We start from the raw sequence: 21,050 nt of genomic DNA, 5'->3' as shown, positions 1-21,050 counted from the left end.
AAAACTTCAAAGTTTTTAAAATGGGTCTCATAATTGCCTCCAAAAGGGGTAAAAAAATTGGCCATCACAAAAAGAAAAAAAACATAATTGGGCCATATATTTTTTATGACCCAAACCGAATTAACCCAATTGTTTTACCCGCTAACTTGTGACCCGTCCAAACCGTGTTAATTGGCACACTTCATTGGGTCTATGCCTCTCAATCGTGGTTTAGATCGGTTGTTGTTTTTGAGCCTGAACCCATTCGAATCGACCCAATGTCCAGTCTTACCTATAATTGAATTCATGATACTAGTGTTTGAAATACATCACATCAAGTAGTTGAAACATTACTTTTTCTTACAAATAAGATAGTATTGTACCATGCATAAGTTTGTTGTCTCGTCATATTTAATTTAATAAAAAAATATAACTTATTAATTCATTATGGAAATAAATTTGTGCATGCCACTTATCTTATCTGTGCACTTTAAAATTGGCTTAAAATCAGTTGTACCAAAATTGTTTAAATATTATAAACTATTTTGATTATAAAAAGTTCATTTGGATTTAAAAATGACTCACCTAGGTAACATAAATCATACTAGAGGTGTACAAGACTCGGTTCGTCCCGCGAACCCATCTTGTCCTATAAGCAATGAGACGAGTTTGACCTAATTCCAAAAAGAATAAGGACAAAAACATAAAGACAAGTTAGAAAAAGAATCGAATTCGAGTTATCCCTTGAGTTACCTGTCACATCCTAAATTAATTTAAGGACAAATAATTATTTTAAGTTATTATTGATTTACCCTCTCTAAAAAATTAATCACTAGCTTAATAATTTATAGTTTATAAAACAATATAATGAGTTACTATTCATATATGACTTATTATGAGTTTATTTATGTTTAATTATTTTTTCTATAATTTTTTTTTTAAAATTACTATTTGACGTCTTGTCTCGGGACCAACTCGGTCTCATCTTTATTTTGTCCCATCCTTAATAAAATTGAAACTCGTCTGATTTAATCAAATTAAGGGACGAGTTATGATTTAAAATTTGATCCAATCAAATATTAAATCGGATAAATGACACACCAAATCCAACCTAAACTAAGTTATGATTTATTCGCCTATAAAACATACAACTCTTACCAAAAGAAAAACACACAACTCATTCTATGGTTGTTTTTCTATTTTTTTTTTTTTTATTACTTCAATAGTTGAATTTAAGACGGTTGAGGAGGCTCATAAATGCCTTATAGTAATTGTACAACTGACTAACTGTGGATGGCAAAATAGGGAAGGGCCCAATTTTGGGCTTTTATCTGGATTTGGTTCTAACCTGATGAAAAGGCCCAGCTTTGTTGCAGTTACTATCATCATTCATCAATCCCGTCGTTATACTAACGTCTAGCGCTCCTAGATAAAAGTAACATAAACGTGAATCCTAGGCTAAGTTTACTTTATCAAAACATTTTTATTTTCAATATTTAAATATGTGTTTATTTTAATTTGTTAATATAGAGATAACTTTATTTTAAAAAATAAAACAATTATTTAATTAGAGTTTACTTATTATATATTGTTGCTGTAAAAAATTTCACTATTAGTACATCACTGTTATTTATGAGAATGAATTTAGATGTTATTTTATTAAAAGTTAAATATCTTATATTTAATAATTTAATAATTGTGATTGATTAATGGTACAATTTTTTTTACATTTATGATATATATAAATTAAATTATTTACATTGTTGAAAAAAAAGTAAAATTCCATAAACATTGCTACAACTATATTCTTAACAAATTTTTCATTTTTGTCTTCATCATAATGGTACACTGCCAAACCATTTAGACTATTACAACCACAAAATTAGACAAATTAAAGTAAAAAAAATTGCATTCATTAGAGCACTTAAAACAAGATTTTTTACTCGTTAAACATTAATGCGAGTTAACTAACCTCATTCAGGATTAAAAAACTAATGCTTAATCGGAGAGAAGTGAGAGGTGGCTATTACAACATTTTCTCGCAGGGTCCCACAATCTACTTTAATAAAAAAGTATAATTATTCTAAAAAAAATTATATATAATACCTATAGTTAGAATTAGGGATAGAAAAATATAAAATATTGATAAAATATAATGACATACGGTTATTGGTGGGACTGTTTTTTTTGCTGAGGTGTTGTATTTAAAGCATTGAATGTTTTTTTACTAAAAAGCATTGAATGCTTATTGAATACTAAAATTAAAAAAATTATAAATGAGTAATGTGTACTTATTATAATGGCTTAATTGCACTTTTGGTCCCCCTATTATAGGTGAAAATTGAAAGTAGTCCCCCCATTTTGTTTCTCCCTAGTTTTAGTCCCCCAAACAGAATTTGAGTCCAAATCATGATGAATTGTCATTTTTTAATGACGTGTCAATAAAAAAGCTGACGTGGCAGACGCTTACGTGGAATAAACTTATTATTATATTATTTCTAATTAAAAAAATATAATTTATATTTTAAAAATTATTATTATAATTGTTAAAAATCATTATTACAAATAAAATTTAATTTTTAAAATTAAATTAAAAAAAATGAACCCTAAGCTTGAATCAGAAGCATATCATTCAACAAAAGCTTGAACCCTAAATTAAAAAACAGCCTCAATTCAACAAAAGCTCCCATAAAATAAAGAATATCAAAATTAAACTCTAGAAACTAAATCCCCATGAAATAACAAAAGAGATATTACTATTAGGATATAGAACCAAAGAAACTACCTACTGGCAGGCATGGTTGAAACCTCAAGAGCAACGACATCTTCAATAAGGATATAAATTTCAACAGTAATCGAATCGCGATGAAACTTAACCATTCGTTGTAGATCCTTGTCACTGGAAATTGAAATAAGAGTGTTCTTGTTTCCAGGAAGAAAATACTTAATAGACATGTTGTCAATTGCGGCGTTTTAGTGCCAAATTGGGGAATCGCAGTGCGGTAATCTGCTGCGACGAAATTCATTGGTGCGTATCACAATGGAATCCATCCGAGAAAAAAAAAAAGAAAAAAAAAGACTATCATCTCACCGTTTCTGGCAGCCGACGAGCAACTCCGGTTCCGTTTTCTGGGCAGTTGAGTTAAGTGGTGCGACTCCAACTTCTTGTTTCTGATACTACAAGTTATTATTTTTGTGTTTATGTGAATTACAGGATTTGAATATTTTTTGATACGAATACCTAGTTGATTGATTATTATCAGAAAAAGGAATTAATAGTTATGAATTTCGATTTATGAGCTTTTGTTGAATTGGGGCTGTTTTTTAATTTAGGGTTCAAGCTTTTGTTGAATGATATGCTTCTGGTTCAAGCTTAGGGTTCATTTTTTTTAATTTAATTTTAACAATTAAATTTTATTTGTGATAATGATTTTTAACAATTATAATAATGATTTTTAAAATATAAATTATATTTTTTAATTAGAAATAATATAATAATAAGTTTATTCCACGTAAGCGTCTGCCACATCAGCTTTTTTTTTATTGACACGTCATTAAAAAAATGACAACTCATCATGATTTGGACTCAAATTCTGTTTGGGGGACTAAAACTGGGGAGAAACAAAATGGGGGGACTACTTTCAATTTTCACCTATAATAGGGGGACCAAAAGTGCAATTAAGCCTATTATAATCATATAAAATTTCATTACTAACACTTACTATTATGGATGTTATTATGTTGTGTATGGTGGAAGAGTATTTGAATCCTCTTTTCTATAAAGGGTGAGAGGGTGAAATTTTTTGAACACATTTAATGGAAGTATGCAATTCTTTATAGGAGATTGATAGATTTTTTTTGCTATAATACTAACTTTAGACCGTGTTTTATTATATAAGTTGAAAATTGATAGATTTTTTTTTTTGCTATCATACTAACTTTCAGGTTTTTAATTTAAGTAACAAAGATCTCAAACTTAATGGAATAAAATATAAGCAAATCTCAAATAATTATATTATTACATTTAGTGATTTTATTCATAAAATATCATTTTTCTTCAATCAAGTAAAATGTTCTTCAATTAATTTAAATTTTTCAATAACTTTTTTATTTTTATATTAAATAGTTTTTAATTTTATTTAAAGAGTCCAAATAAACATCTGAACATATGAAAATATTTTCATATAATATCGATGTATCTTTTTTAGATAAATTGAAATTTCATTAATAAACCTCTTAATCCAATATCTCATTGAGAAACTCTACTCACCTTATATGGAAGAATGCACTATTGCAAATCTCCCAATATTTCCGAGAGATCTAAATATTTTATTTTATTTTATTTTAAAATAACTAAGTTATTTAATCATCTCATATGTATTAAGAAAATTATATAAATAAAATAAAAAAATACTATTTTTACTATATTATTTTAGTTATATATTAATTTATTATCAATGTCATAAATTTACAATGCAAGATATTATATTAAAAATCATGTAAATAATATTAATAAATAGGTATAATTAAAAAAAGTATATTAAAAATTAAAAGACTAATTTATTTTGAAATGATTGTTTTTTCAAATGAATCAATTATTATACAACATAGATTATATTAAACAAATTTACATTAAAGGAATTTTAAAGGATACGGTTTTTTTTATAACATTTAGACCAAATTAGTATCATTTTCGTAATCCAAAAAAATACTTAAATCTGAGTTTTTTAAAATAAATAGAGGGTCAAAGGCTCAATTTTATGCTGAAACTTATAAAAGCAATTTACAACCATTTTCATTGGTTGTGTATGATCTAGATTCTAGTCTATCTAGAGAAAAATATCTTTACATTAGAAATGAAGATCTTCTGAAGTACTGGCACGAGCCGCACGACAACGTTATAAGTAGGGGTGGGAATAGGCCAGGCCAGGCCAGGCTTTGCAAGGCCTGAGCCTGGCCTACGATTAATTTTTTAGGCCTAAGCCTGGCCTACGGCCTATCATAGGCTTTTTTTTCGGCCTGGCCTGGCCTTTTTAAAAGCTTGGCCTGGCCTGGAAGCCTATTTAAAAGCCTTATTCATATTAAAATATTTAAATGATCTCCACATACCAATATCAATGTACATATCTATATATATTAAACAAAAAATAATTTTTCTAACAAAATAATTTTAAAAAAATCTGAAACAAACATCCTTTAAACCCTAAAACATAATTCTTGGTTTCAAAGAATAGATTTTTTTTTTGAAACAAATGTACCAATTATTACCTCTCAAACAAATATGGAAGGACTACTGAGTTATTGACTAATTGAATGGCTACCGAATATGGAACGACTACCAAATATGGAATGGCTATCGAATATGGAATGACTACTGAGTGATTGTCTAATTGATAAAATTTAAAATAGGAAATAATATTATTAATATAATAATAAAAAATAACGTTAATAAATAATTAAATATATATAGGCCGGCCTGTCAGGCCTAATAGGCTTCTTTATAAGCCTGAGCCTGACCTATTTAAATAAATAGGCTTTAAAAATAGCCTGAGCCTGGTCTTTTTATTAAATAGGTCAGGCCAGGCCAGGCCATAAGTAGGCCAGGCCATAGGCCCCTGTCGGACGGCCTAGCCTATTCCCATCCCTAGTTATAAGCACCCAGTAGTTATTATCCTCGTAATAATGAGTAATATCACTGGAAATAAAATATAATTTAATATAAAATAAAATATAAACATAATATTTTAATAATTTATAAAAAAAAATAAAATATAATTTATAGGATGAAAATTTAATGCAATAAAGTTAAGTTCGACCAACCGTCCTTAATCCCTAATAAAAAGAAATCCTTAAGCCATAATTAATGATGGTGAAGCGCATGGAATGAAGAGGATCAGAAGAGGTGCACGTGTAAACAGTTGAGTGGTACGTAAGTACAGGAAATAGAGACAGAGATGTTGAGTGGGGACCTATATAAGTTGGAGAGAGCAGTAAGATCTACGAATTACGAATATGACAGCTACTATAGTTTTGCGTTTATGGTACGCGGAAGGAATACCGACACTCCTTGCTTGCCGCTCCCTATTATCTATTTGTAAAACTAATTCTTCATTTTTTATAAAAGCAAATTATTTTATTAAAGTGTTGACAACCACATGAATTTTAATGTTTATTTTTTTAATTAATTTTTTTACTAGTGAAACGTAAGACAAACCAAACAATCTATTATTTAATTAAATATATTCTTTATAATTTAAATTACATATGGATTGAAGAGGCTCAATTTTATATAATTTTAATTTTAATTTATTATCAAACATTCATTAATGAAATTATAAAAGCTAAAAAAAATGAACGCTAGAAGTAAAAAAGTTTGTATTAAGGTACATTTGGATATTCTTGAAGATTATCATAGTCAAATCGAGTTTAACTGCCAATGAACGTGATGATATAAGAGACTCAAAGTTTTGACTTAATTTTGCATTAACCATGTTCATTTCACCTACTCTTATATCAATCAAACAGTGTGGAAAGAGAATACTTGAAAACCTGAAAAAGATCAATACAAATAATATTTCTTTAAACAATTCCGAGTCTTTGAAGGTGTTTTTCGGAGTAGGGTTGACGAGTGAGTTCTAGGTATCTCATTTTAGTTTGTGCTCTTGATTTGGTTAGAAATGGGTCTCCTATCTATCATTCATGCATACACGCCTCTTGTAAATCATATTCTTCATTTGGATTGAGATGGATCATTCACTTATACTCTAATAGAAAGTAACAAAGGTGTTGATTGTCTTGCAAAACATGATTCCCACTCACAAGACTCCATGAAGATTTGGAAATAGTGTCCTTAGTTTCATATGCTTCTGACATCGTCTCTATTAGACTCTCTAGTTTCTCTTTGTTTTGGTTTTGTTTTTTTGCTTAATTTAATTTTCTCCTTGAGTAAAAAAATTGATTTAAAATTAGTTATTTGAGAAATTATAGTCTGGACCACAATTTACTTTATTATAGATCGATATCTGAAAAATATTTAAAACTTTAATGATCACATATATCTAAGTCCGATCTAATGCCAAAGTTAATAAAGTTAAGAGTTTTAAACCTTTGAAAAATAATTAATTTTGTATGTATATTTATGTCTCAAAAAGATAAAAATATTTAAGTAGTACAATAAATAAAATGACTCATAATTATATATAAAAAAAATTACAATTATTGACAAATTTAATTAAAATACTTGATTCTCTTAAAACAAGAAATGTAGAATTTAAATAAAATTATAGTTAAATATTGTAGTTATTATTAAAAAGACATATTTATTTTATTAAAATTTTGTTTTAGATCTCATTAAATATTGGGTCAATCTTGCAAACAAACATTGTATTTTAAAAATATATGTTAATTATAGTAATTTTTATGGAGATTTCTACTGTACATTAAAAAAATAACTTATTTTGGTACTTTCTAAATTAAATTATCAATAGTTGAATGAAATGTAATTTATGTACCAAAATTCTTAATATAATCAATTTTAATAGATATTATAATAATTCACTCGTTGACAAATTAAAAATTAATTGGTTAAAAAATCATAATATCACACTACACACTATGTTTTTTTTACTATACGGTCGGTACACAACTTGTCTTTGCGTTACTGAGATACTACTTAAACTTTGATACATTTAACTGCCACCTCACAATCACTAATCATATTTATATTCTCAATAATATTAGCAACTCAATATTTAAAGAGAAGATACTTGTATTTCAAATCGCCAATAGAGCTTAAGGTACAAAACATGAAGAGCTAGATACTGGCATATCGAAGATGGAATACCTAGGCTAGTCTATTTTCACAACTATATACCTTATTCACACCTAATTGATACTTTTGTGTGTGTTTTGCAATTATAATACCTTCCCTAACTATAAAAAGTAATTAATGATTAGTGTAGCATGGAGATTTATTGTAATTAGTCCAAAAGATATATATGTCATTATTCAAGCAAAGGAAAACGATTAGTTTTGTTTCTAAAAGAAATTAGTTTTGTACAAGAAAAAAGACATACAAATTGTTAAAAGGTCATAAGGGAAAAATTCGCTTTCTTCGTAGGAAGCCCATTTTTTTAGTACCAAACAGTATCTTGACTGGAAACAAATTTAATTTCGTTTAAATCTTAATTTGTGTTAGAATTATCTGATATGATTAGCGGTATATAAGTAACCAATCATGAGGGCGCATGACTAATAAGAATTTGAATTTTGACCCTAATAAAACTTATTCAAATTTTACTTACTATTAAATTAAACTTTGGATTATAAATGTTCTTAACAACTAGAGAATTAAATATATATATAAACTATGGATTATGAAAGTTATGTTTCCCCGAAGTAAGTGTTTGTTCATCCTTGATGCAAGTGCTTCTACACTTGAAACTATTAAAGTAAAAAAAGAAAAACAATAAAAGTGTTACTCTTGTTTGAAGTGTCACCTCGATTAGAATCTACATGGATGTAAAATTAACATTAAAATCAGTTGGTGTTTGACCAATTCAACTAATTTGGACTCAAAAATCAAATGTTTGTTTGGTTTAATGGAGATGAAAATAAGAAAATAGGGGTATAAATATGTTTTGTTTAAACGAAGAGAGAGACGAATGAGATGAATTTTAATCAAAATTATGCTTGGTTAAGGGGATTGAGTGTGTTTATAATTTAAGAGGGGAGAGGACCATTTTAAAAAAAAGGATGGATTTAGTGAAAATGATGAAGAGCTTTAGAGGATTTAATTTTTTTTCAAAAAATGTGAAAAATTTATTTATTTTTTCCTCAATACTTTTCTTCCCTCAAACCCCTCTCTTTTCAGCCTCTCCAAACTCGTAAAGCCAATTTTCTTATCATATACGGCTTATTTTGGACATTTAGTAAGTAAATAACTCATGACATATCCGATAGTACTAATGAAAATATATTTTCGTAGCAAAGTTTAAAATTTGCTCTCACCAATTTGATGCAAATGACATCACTAAGACTTAACTCTTTCACACCTAAAACACAACCATTAAACAACAACTAAATCATATAATTTAGAACCAATTATACATACATATATTCACTAATATTTTAGAAATATCTCATATATATATATATATATATATATATATATATAACATATAAAAAAATAATTTTATTTTATAAATATATTACATACGAATAAACTTACTCTATAAGCACTTATTTAAATTGTTAATCCAGATTAAATATGTCAATGGAGCAAGATAGAATGGGAACGTAGAATTTGCCTCTCAATTGTCCCCATTCTCGTTCTCTCTGGTGGTATTTCCACGGATCCCCTTGACCTTGTGGAGACATCATCGGCATAAAAATGTTTAAAACTTATATTATTTTTATAATGAATTTCAATTTACTTTAAATCTTTTGAGAATAATTGAAATAAAAGTAACAAGATGCATTATTTTTGTTTTAAATTATGTTGATTTTATAAAAAAACATAATGAACAAATATTAATAAAAAAAAATCATATTCATTATTAATTTATTTTATACTATAATGATATTTTTTATCAAATACGAAGTCCATTTGAAGAGGGAGGAAATAGTATACATTTTGCATTTAAAATTAGTTAAGACCTGCAACATCGATCATTAATAGACATAAAATTTTGGCGAGTAAAAATTCAATTTTAATTTTAAGAAGACAGTGGGACCCTGAGTCTTAAATGTCTAACGTTTAAGGAAGAAATAAGACTATCATAACAAGTTAGGAGACACGTAAATTCTCCATTGGTTTCTCACTCACTCCATCATCATCATCATTTTACCATCAACTTCTTTCTAGCTACTTCTCAGAGTCACAAACACCATGGTTTTGCAGGTCATCATTCTCAACTTTGTTGCTATTATTATTCTCCTCAAATAACAACTATAACACCATGCCTTCTTTCTTTCTTCATTTTCTTCTTGCATCTATTCAGCTGCTTTATCATATATATATCAATGTTGGTTTGAGACTTCAAAAAATATCAAATGTTTTCATTTATTGCTTTTGATGAATAAATGTTATTATGTTTGCACTGTGAAGTGTTTATAAACAGAAATTGAAATTGATCAATGTCTGTGCCTCTATATAGTTTTGCTTTCTGTTTGTTATGTAAAATTCCAAAGTTAAAAGAATCTGTTTCTGAGGCACATATTTGATTTTGTTCTTTCTTATTTGCATGTAATTAATCTTGCTAGTGATATTTATTTAGTGGAATTGAAATTAGATTTCAGCTCTGATTTTATGTTATGTGAGCTTCCTGTTATTTTCTGGGATTGAATATTATATATATATTTGGGAATTATTTAGCTGAAAGTAAACTTGATTGCAATGCAGTTAATTAGTTATGTAAGTAAAATTTGCAATTTCCAAATGGGTTGGTATGAAGGAAAAATAAAACTATATCTATCAATGTGTAAGTATACTGAAAATTTTGTACTTTCCAGATGGAGTTACATGAAAGAAAAGGCACCTTGAAAGGGCCCCTAATGTAAATAAATAGTTGTTGTTATGAAAAAGGGTGGGTGTATGAATTAACATTTCATTAAAACCCATCAAAGTTTGTTGTCTGAACTTAATTGTAAGAATGTGGTTTTTGAAGTGAAAGGCCACATAGTTCTAATAATGTCAACATGTCATGTACTATTAGGTGGTGGTATGGTATCTATAGAAGATGGGAGAAGTAACAAATGCTGGTCCCCTTCTGTCACATAGATTATTATTTGATAATTTTGGTAACTTAGATGGTTAAAGCTAGGAAAGTGGCAGATCCAATTCTCACATTTTGAGCATAGCATGTCAAAATTATATGATGTATCTGCAGAGTTTCACTGGAACAATTTATCTGTTAAAACTATAGCACCTCCTACTTTGACTTACTACTGTTTTATAAACTTTATATAATATTATAAAGTTATTTAATAATTGATAACAGAGGCACATGATGTGGGCCAAATTCATAATAGATAAGGAACAAAACATTAAACAAAGAAATTTTTAAGATGCATGTACTATTGAGAGTTAAGAATAGATCTGGAACATTGAATTGAATCATATGCATATATCATATCCTATTTTATTTAATAATAATTCAAATTCATTTTAGCTTTTGTAGCTAGCCTTAATGGTGATTGAAGAGTTTGTGATTTGTATAATTAGTAGTAAACAAGAAATAGGAACATAGTTTCAGAATGTGAGATACATTTTCTTGATTGAAGTATGGCTGCAATGGTACATCACATATTGTTACCTTTCTGTTGTTTTAGCATATAGCACTGCCTTTCTGATATTTTTCTACATGCATGTGTTTGCTAAACATAATAACTACCTAATTTTGTTACCTTTTTTTTACTTTAAACATGATAAGTTTGTGTGATTATGTTGCTGATTTTGACTGCCATGTATTTTCAGAATGATGAGATGCCAATTGGGTGGCCATTTGGACTTGGTTTTCTGAATATGAGACTAAGAGTTGTGGAATCATCACTACCAGCTACTTTGGTAGAGCCATACTCATTGTCACTACACATTCCTTCCACCAGTTTTTCCTCATTCTCATCCTCTAATCTTGATACAGAGGTAATCTAAATCCCTATTGCTATTATTTTTCTTCCTTTCTCACTATTATTACTACTTGCTAATTTCATTAATTAAAAGCCATTTTTGGAGAAAAGAAAATGCTATAAGTTACTGCTAATTCAAATGTTTGTTAAGTGATTGTAATTGATGTAACTAACTAACTACCTTAGTTGGTTGGTAGACTGTTATAATATAAAAGTTTCATATACTTGTATAAATAGTTAAGTCAATGATAATAAGATTAATAATGCAATTTGTGAAAAACTTTCGAGTAATATTCATAGTCTCTAAGGGCTTGTTTGATTCACATCTTAAAAACTCTATTTTAGTATTTTAAAATTTTAAAATTTGTTTAGATTTCTTGTTTTTGAAAACTATTTTGTAAAACTATTTTCAATATTATACTTTATAAAACTAAAAAAATAAAACAGATAAATATTATTTTATTTTTTATTTGTTAGTTTTATAACTCTCTAGTCAAAAACTGTTTTAAAAATTATAATTGCTAAACAGATTTTTTTTTAAAATTTTCTTTTTAGAAACAGTTTTCTAAAATTTATTTGTAAAATAGTTTTCGAAATACTAAAAAGTATAACACAATCAAACAAGCCCTTAGTTTTGTGCTCTAACACGTTCATTTTAACTAACTTTAGTTCTAATATTATTTATTATTTACACGTAAGAAGAAATCTAATAAATTTCATTATGGTCTATGGTCTATAAAATTATTTGTCTTATTTCTATAATATTCTTAATTCATTATTTTCTCATCTCGCTCAATTTTTTTTATAATAAATAATTAAATATATTATTGAAAAACTAATAATTAATATTACATCAAAGTTTATAAACAACGGAAAAGAAGAAACAATCTTTTTCTTAAAATGCAACACTTAAAAATGAACAAATTGATGGTAAATACCATTATCATAAATAATTCAATCAACTCTGAGTTTTAGATTTGAATTCGGAAGAAAATGTTTAACTTAACAATATCAATATTTATCAATTGACTTGACAAAATATCCCAAATTCTAAAGTTAGTAGTTCATATTTAAATGGCATCAAGTATGCTCAAATGAACATCTTAACAACTAAATTAATTTCAAGGCCTTAAAAAAATCATTTATAATAGAAAGAAGTTCTACTGGATATATTCTATAAGTATCAAAATATAAACAAAAATTGATTTAACAAAGTTGATGTATTAAATTTAAATAAATATATCATTTTTTTAAATTTATTTTACTTATATTTTATGTTCAGAGTAATACAATGTGCAATGTGCAATGCGATACAACTTATCTCTCTTTCTTATTTTACCAAAGTACATTAGTGGTCTCATTTAGCATGGAGCTAAAGTAGTAATGAAATGTGGAAATTATCAACTTACTTCCCAAGTAATGTATCTCATATGTGATTAAATTGCATTTTCAAACACCTTTCTTGTGTTTGATTTGGAACATGCAGTCAACGGCATCATTCTATAATGACAAAAGTGTATCTCTTGGGCATCTAATTGGAATTAGACCAAGTGAAAGGAGAAGCTTATACTTCCCAAACGCATTAAGATTTGAAGAAAGAGAGAAGAAACAACTAACAAAGGTTTCTTGTTGTTCTGATACCTCAAAAGCACATGAAGATCATGACATGTCATGTGCCATTTTCATACACACACTACTTCATCCCCTGCTAAAGATTAGTAAAATTAGTAAGAAAAATTCAAGGAACTAGCAGCATATGATGCTCTGTCACACATCAAATTAATATTCAGCTGCAATTCTCTCAGTTTCAGTCCAACTCAAAATTAACAAAATAAATTTTTTTCTATGGTTTCAGCAAATTTTTCTGTTTTCATTTTCATAACTTTGAAGTAACTTTGGTTTATTTAAGACCATGGAAGCATAACAAAACAAAGTTTCGTTATTGATCTTTCCTATTTGACTGCAGAACGAAAATAGTAATTAGTTTTTTAATAAAATCTACAATCTATTAGAATTGACCCAAGATGATCGGATAGCTTATTTTGACAATTCTAATTATTAGTCATTGATTGAAAATTTTGAGCTGGGTTAGATATTGAGTGAAAAATAAAATTTGTCTAAATGTCGTTCATATGATGAGAAATTGCATTTCGGATGTTTGTGGAACTTTTTTATAGATTAGTAGTTAATTTATTAGTGAGAAGAGAGAAATGTTTAGTAGTAGGAATGGAATCCAAGACCTCTTTTTCAATATTTTTTATGAATTGAATTAAGTTCATTTTACTGATAAAAAACTAATTAATTGGTTATCTTTTCGTTTTATCATCTCATTGATTTTTATAAGCTAAATTATTTTTAGTCTATTAATTTATTATATTTTACATTGAAATTTATATATTAAAATATTTAATTTTTTTATTTTTGATAGATTGCAAGGTAGGAAACAATCACATGAAGGATATATTTTTTTTCCGGCATGAGTTCGTATCCCATGGATGAACTATTGCGATTTTTATTTTTTATAACAAATAATTAATTGTTAATTTAATAAATAAAAAATAATTAAAATAATTAAAAAAACTAACTTATATTAATAAAATTAAATAAAATATATTTAAATAAAAAAATATATCAAAATTAATGAGATTGTGTAGATATATCAAAATAAATAACTTATTATATTATTTTAACAACTCTCATATTTCCTCTCGTGATACCATGTCAGTTTTGCAAAAGTAATATTGTGTTTTTATAGAACAAAAAATATTTGCATCTCCGTTTTTGATATCCTGAAAATCAAAGAAAAAAAGAAATCATTTTAGTATATAAATTTTAATGTAAAGTATTATAGATAATTTTAAATTAAATGGGAATATAAAAGAAATTCAACCCACACAACATACCCTGGATTCTCCTTTTCTAAATTTGTAAATTATTTCATTTTTTAATTCATATAATTTATACAATAATAAAAATATTTGTTTTCAAAAGTTAGAAAATTTATATTTTCTTTAAAACATTAAGGTTTTGACAATATATATTGAATAATATTGCATTTATGCTCTTTCAAAACTCCCAAAATAAATATATTTTATGTACTTTAAATAAACATCGCTATTTTTTTAATAATATTAAACAAACATTGCTAGTATCATTATAAATGCCTCATTTACAAAAATTAAAATATTTTTCAACTAATCTTTCATTTGTCGAGATTATCCTGCCAAAAAAAATTAATTTGCCATTTCATACCATCAACTAAGCATTTTACTTTTTTATATTAATATATTTTTATTTATCATATTTTTTTAAAATTTAGTTATTTTACTAATTTCTAGTAATAAACGTTTCTATAGTTAACAAATTTCAGATCAATACAATTAATATATATTTTTAAATTATATACAACTTAATTGAAACTCTTATAATGACACGTAGAGAACATTGTTTTTTGAAAAAAGAATTAGCTAACCCTATTTTAGCTTTTTTTTTTCTAAGTCTCTTATTTAAATAAATCATTGTGTCATTTTTATAATATCCTATATATTATTTTTGAGATTCTACATGAATTATTCTTTTCTTTTATTAATGTCTGGGGATTGGGGAAAGGTATTTTTTATTTTTTCTTGAAAATATTTGGTGTATACTTAAAATTTATTTGACATAAAAAGAGAGATATAGGAATTGAGAGGGGTTATGTGATATAAATAGAGATAAATAAATAAATAAATATAGTGTTAAATTAGTGTATGAAAATTAGAGATATTTAAATATAAGAATTAATATATTTATTACTTACTTATAGTATAAAAAAATAAAAAGGCAGGTGTGTGTTTGATGAGCAATTGTAGATCATATCTTAAGTTGGAGCTGGGAATTTGATTGCTGCAAAAGTGTAACATTCTATCACTACCGTAAACATGATATTGTGCTTGTGTGTAGCATATACTAATAAAGTTTTTTCCTATTAAAAGAAAACTTGGGTAAGTTATATTTCAGGATTGATGAATTTAGTCTTTAATTATGCATTTTTCTTTATTCTCATGGTATTATTTTGTTTTAATTTCACCGTTATTAGTATTACAACTTTCAATTTTCTTAACTAATTTGTAAATATTTTGTAGGCACTTATTCTAGCAGGCATAGACACTACGGCAGAAATATAGATTTAACAACCGTGAAGTCCTAAACAAATCTATTAAAGAGTTAGATCCGCCAATTAGTAAGGAAAAGATGGCAGTTGAATCAGATTTGATAATCAAGGAAATGGTGGATCCCACATGCCTGTTGGCACACGTCTTCTGACCAACGTTTCAAAACTCAATTGGTGGATCCTATGTTATATTCCGATCCATTGGAGTTTCGTTCAGAGAGTTTCTTCACAACACACAAGGATGTCGATATTAAGGGACAACATTTTGAATTGATTTCATTTGGTCTTCAACTAATGCGAATAACACTTGTTACTTTATTGCACGAGTTTGACATAGTGTTTCATTTAGATATATGGTTGAACACAGCAGACTCATCAACGGCAAAGCTTCTCCACTCCAAATTATTCTCACTCCCCATTTATCTATCCGAGTTTAGTCAAATTTAATGTTTAAGGGTCTATATCGCATAGTAATAAATAAGCACAAATTCTCTTAAGTAAATATACATTCAATTACTAAATATAGTAAAAATACATATAAAATTTTACTCATAATAAATGTTAGATATTGAATTAAAAAAATGAGAAAGAATATGTCATTCAATTTACTTTATTGATTTAATTTAAATTTGAAAATGAGATTGAACAGAAAGTAAATTGTAAGTATTCGGTCGATTAGGAATGAATCTATCTATGATTTAACATAAGAAAAGATATATTGTTTAAATTACAAAACTGCCCTTAATCTAAAAATGGCTGAAAGTGGTCGCTGATTGAATTACAAAATTGGGCTAATTCACATGTTGAAAGTGGTTGCTGATTGAATTACAAAATTGCCCTCTCAACAAAACTAATTATAAGAACATTTCAGCCTTTTTATATTATTATTAAATTAAATACAAATCTGACACAAATTTACTGGTTTTTTTTTTCTCTTTCACTTTTTTTGTTGTTGTTAATAATTCACTTTCTCTTTTACTCTCCCCTTGTTAGTCTTTCATTATTTCATTCTTTAATCAATCAAAAGAGAAATATTTCAACAAATAATTTCTTTTGTTTTTTTCACCAGATTTAGCATGACTGTCTAAAACAAAAAGACTTAATGCAAGTCTAAAACAAAAAGACTTAAATGAAGATTTCGATAAGTACATGTAACATACAAATCAAATAAGTAAAAAAAATATGAAAGAAAATCAGTAAATAACACAAAATATAGACATGACAACGATTTCGATCTGGTGGTTTTCAACAAACACTTCGATCAAAAAATTAATTATGTGTTTTATAGACGATGACAAGACCAACTCAATATTAATCATTATTTACAAAAGAACGTCTGAGAGAGATCGAAAAGTTCATTTAAACTTAACTTATTTTTAAGATTGCACTTTTCGAAAATATATTATGATAGAAAGCTAAACTACAAAAAGAGAATAAAGAACATGTAGTTTTTTTTAAACATAATGTAGAAAACATGAAGTAATAAGTTGTCATCTTAAATGGCAAACTTCTTATATTTAAAAAAAAAATTAAAATGGAATATAAAGTCACTTTTTAAATTGTAAGTGTTTTTAATAGGTCAGCTTTTTCAAATGACAACCTTTCATTAGTCTTAAAAGTACGATAAATTAGTATATAAATTTAAAAAATATATATTTGTATATTTATTTTCCAAAAGAGATTATTTAAATAAATAAAAAAATCATTACTCCACCATACTCTACTTTAAAATATTATACTCCAATTTGTTTTCAATATACAACTACTAAGTATTTGATTTGACTCATCTAATATAAAAAGTTGATGTTGTTAAGATAAAATTTCAAATTAGTATTTGGATATAAACAAATAAAAGTTATTTAAGACTTTTAATTATGATTTTAAATGATATGTTGATTTAGCGTATGTTTTTAAGTGTGATAATCAAAGATAAGTACTAAACATTTCAAGCTAGATCATATTAAAGAGGAAACAAAAATATACAAACATAACGATATTGTAAGACCCTAAACTTTTTAAATTCTAATTTATGCGATTTTAGAGATTTTGTGTTAAATTGCTTAGGCATTTAGTCCAATTGAATTTTATTTTGGGAATTAAATATCAAAAATATATTTTATTAAAATTAATAATATGTTTAAATATATATTTTAATATATATATTTTGAGACCCGATTAAGATTATTTGTCGGAGAATAATTTAATTATGTTACGAAAAATTTAATATCGAACAGTTTTTTTAAAAATATCACTTGATGCTGAGAAATTCATCTGTCAATTGAGTTGTGACGAGAGTATATATTTTGATTTAATTAGATTGAGATGTGAGTGAAGTGATGTGTGTAAGAGTTGTTAGATATTTGTTGGTTTAATTTTAATTAGTATATATATATAAACCAAGAGAAGGAAACATTTCTCTACTGCCCGCCATTCTTCTTCTTCCTTTCTGTTTGTGAAAAGACAAAGTGTTGGTGTTTAAAAACCAAAAACATAAACACAAATCTTTCTTTCTCTTATAGATCTAAACTCCCTTTTAAGAAGTGACAGAAGGAAAAGTTGTTCTTTGCCACGCTGCAGTGCTAGTGAGCTAGTTTTCGAAGCGACGATGTGAGCGAAAATTTTACCGTAATTTATCGCGGTATCATAATCGATTCTTAAAGCTACAACAGAGGTAAGAGTTCCTTCCAAACTTTTAGATTGCATATAAGACTCTATATGTGTATTTGTGGAGGTGGAAATTTGTGAGATTTGTGTGTGAGATTATGGAAAATGAATGTAATGTGATTTATGTGTGTTGTGGAGATGAAATTTGGTGGTTTATGTATAAAAATGTGGAGTTTTGAAATTAGGTGATTTATGTTTGAATTGTTGAAATTTAATTGAGGTGCTATATGTGTGTTGTAGAATTGAATTGATTGATTTTGGTGTGAATTAGCAGTAATTAAATTTGATGTGTTTGAGTTACGTAATGAGTTATTTTCAAATAAATGAGTTTGAACTGAATTTGAAATTGTACAAAAAAATTTTAGAGTTGTTAAAGTTGTGAAAAAGTTCAAATTTTAACTAAGTTAAAGAGTTTGAGCAAAACGATAGATTGAAATTAAAAATTGTTAGAGTTTAAAATGTTACTCTTTTAATTACTCTTGAACTGAGTTTAAAAAAAATTAGAGTATTTTATTAATTCAAAATTTTTGGTGCTTTATTAGTCGAGTGTGTGTATGTGAGATTTGGACAATATTTGTTTTATTTAGTTTTAACTAAATAATATAGATTATTTGGTTTTAAAAGTTTGGTATGTGAGAAAGGTTTAATTTTGGGAATTTTTTTTGCGGTTGGATTAATTTTATTGTGAACAAATTGTTATAAATATTTATGTTTATTTAGTTAGCTCATTGAGTCTCGAAAAGGAGTCGAGACCATTGACACCAAGTTAACGGTGGGGAGAACTCTGATATATTAATATTGTTGTGGTGATTAAGTTTTGATGTGATTGTGTATTCATAACTGATAATATGTGCGTTATGAATTTTATTGAGGAAAATCTAAAAGGAGTCGAGACCATTGACACCGAGTTAGCGGTGAGGAGAACTCTGATATATTAATATTGTTGTGGTGATTAAGTTTTTATGTGTTTGAGGAAAATCTGTTTTGAGTATACTCTGTGATAAGTTTGAAAAATCGTTAGTGTTAAATAAGTATTAAAAAGGGAGAATCTTTTAATAAATGCATTTATTTAATGATTGTGGTGAAAAGAGTCAGAGTATGGTCATGCATTTCATAGTACATGGTGACCGCGATGGGGCCATGGTGATAGTGGTGACCATGATGGGCCACAAGATGATGTCATGTGATCTGTTGGTTCATCTTATCATTGCGGGGATGTGGGGATTTTCGCGTCATGTAGGTCCGTAATAGACTGCACATTTTTGTAAATCGTGTTGACTCGTGATAGGTGGCACATCGGTAAATAGTATTGGTCTGTGATAGGCGGTACATTTAGGATTTTTGTTTTTTTAGTAAATCATGTTGACCCGTGATAGGTAGCACCTCGGTAAATAGTAATAGTCTGTGATAGGTGGTATATTTACGATTTATGTTTTTTAGTAAATCATGATGACCCATGATAGGTGGCACCTCGTTAATTAGTACTAGTATGTGATCTGTGGTATAATTATGATTTACGCCCCTTCGAAGATGGTTTTGGTTGGAATTCCGGAATCATGCATTTTGGCATATATGCATTGCATTAGGGTGCTTGGCACGCGAGTCATGTTTGATATACTGTGATGATTGTATATACATACTCGAATGTTGTTTGTTATTGTGTCTAATTGCTTTGAGCTGTGAATTTGAGTTGATTAAGTTTCGATGTAATTATGTGTTCATAATTGATGTTATGAATGTTTGATGTGTGATTGAGGTGTGAATTTGTGGAGATTAATTTGGTATGACTTATGCGTTCATAATTGGTATTATGAATGTGTGAAGTGTTAATTGATTCAGAGCCATTTTAGAACTGAAAATCTGCATTTTTCTCAGTTGTATTCGGCTACCACAATGCTGTATTCGAATACGACATTGCAGTTTTGTTAAAAACTTCATTTTTGACTTTGTTTATGCATTTTTGACATATGAAAACCCTTTCAAGGAGTATGTTAAGATGAAAGGTTATTTTGTGCATTTAAAATTTAAATGTTAAGTGATATTTGTTAATTTAGGTTGGTGACCCTTTACAATTATAGTGGAATTTGGGATTTGCCCTTAAATGATACCCGAGTTTGTAGATCAAACAGAGCAAGTTTGCTATACCCATGTTTCTCCATGAAAGAATTAAATTTCTTGTGCCATTGTCGAGGTGCTTGCTTGAGCCCATAAAAACTTTTCTTTAATTTGCACACAAGATGCACTTTACCTTTGACTTCGAAACCCTCTGGTTGCTCCATATAGATCTCTTCCTCCAAATCACCATGAAGGAACACACTTTTCACATCAAGTTGTTCAACTTCTAGGTTCAAACTAGCTGCTAACACAAGCACAACTCGGAGAGAGGACATCTTCACCACAGGAGAAAAAATTTCATCAAAGTCAATACCTTTTCTCTGATTAAAACCTTTCACAACCAATCTTGCTTTGTATCTTGGTTGAGAACTATTCTCTTCTGCCTTTATCTTGTATACCTATTTGTTATTGAGTGCTTTTCTACCATTAGGCAACTTTACCAAATCAAATGTGTGATTCTCATGCAAGGAATTCATCTCTTCTTGCATAGCCTTTGACCACTTTTCTTTAT

The 21,050-nt window shown here is 27.4% G+C and overlaps 1 protein-coding gene across 4 annotated transcripts; it reads left to right on the top strand.

Moving 5' to 3' along the window:
• Positions 1-9,721: 9,721 nt before the first annotated feature.
• LOC101489855 (uncharacterized) lies at positions 9,722-15,935 on the top strand. Of its 4 annotated transcripts, none has more exons than XM_004505035.4 (3): positions 9,722-9,880; positions 11,456-11,623; positions 13,094-13,553. In XM_004505035.4, the coding sequence occupies exons 1-3, from the start codon at positions 9,869-9,871 to the stop codon at positions 13,355-13,357; spliced, it is 444 nt and encodes a 147-aa protein (XP_004505092.1). In that variant the 5' UTR covers positions 9,722-9,868; the 3' UTR covers positions 13,358-13,553. The 4 variants fall into 4 exon arrangements, with proteins under 4 accessions (XP_004505092.1, XP_027191435.1, XP_004505091.2 ...); XM_027335634.2 differs by lacking the exons at positions 9,722-9,880; positions 13,094-13,553 and adding exons at positions 9,889-10,004; positions 15,732-15,935; XM_004505034.4 differs by lacking the exon at positions 9,722-9,880 and adding an exon at positions 9,889-10,004.
• Positions 15,936-21,050: the final 5,115 nt, after the last annotated feature.

The sequence above is a fragment of the Cicer arietinum genome, chromosome 6 (genome assembly GCF_000331145.2).
Source record: "Cicer arietinum cultivar CDC Frontier isolate Library 1 chromosome 6, Cicar.CDCFrontier_v2.0, whole genome shotgun sequence".
Lineage (NCBI taxonomy): Eukaryota > Viridiplantae > Streptophyta > Magnoliopsida > Fabales > Fabaceae > Cicer > Cicer arietinum.
This window is presented reverse-complemented; position numbering and strand designations above follow the sequence as displayed.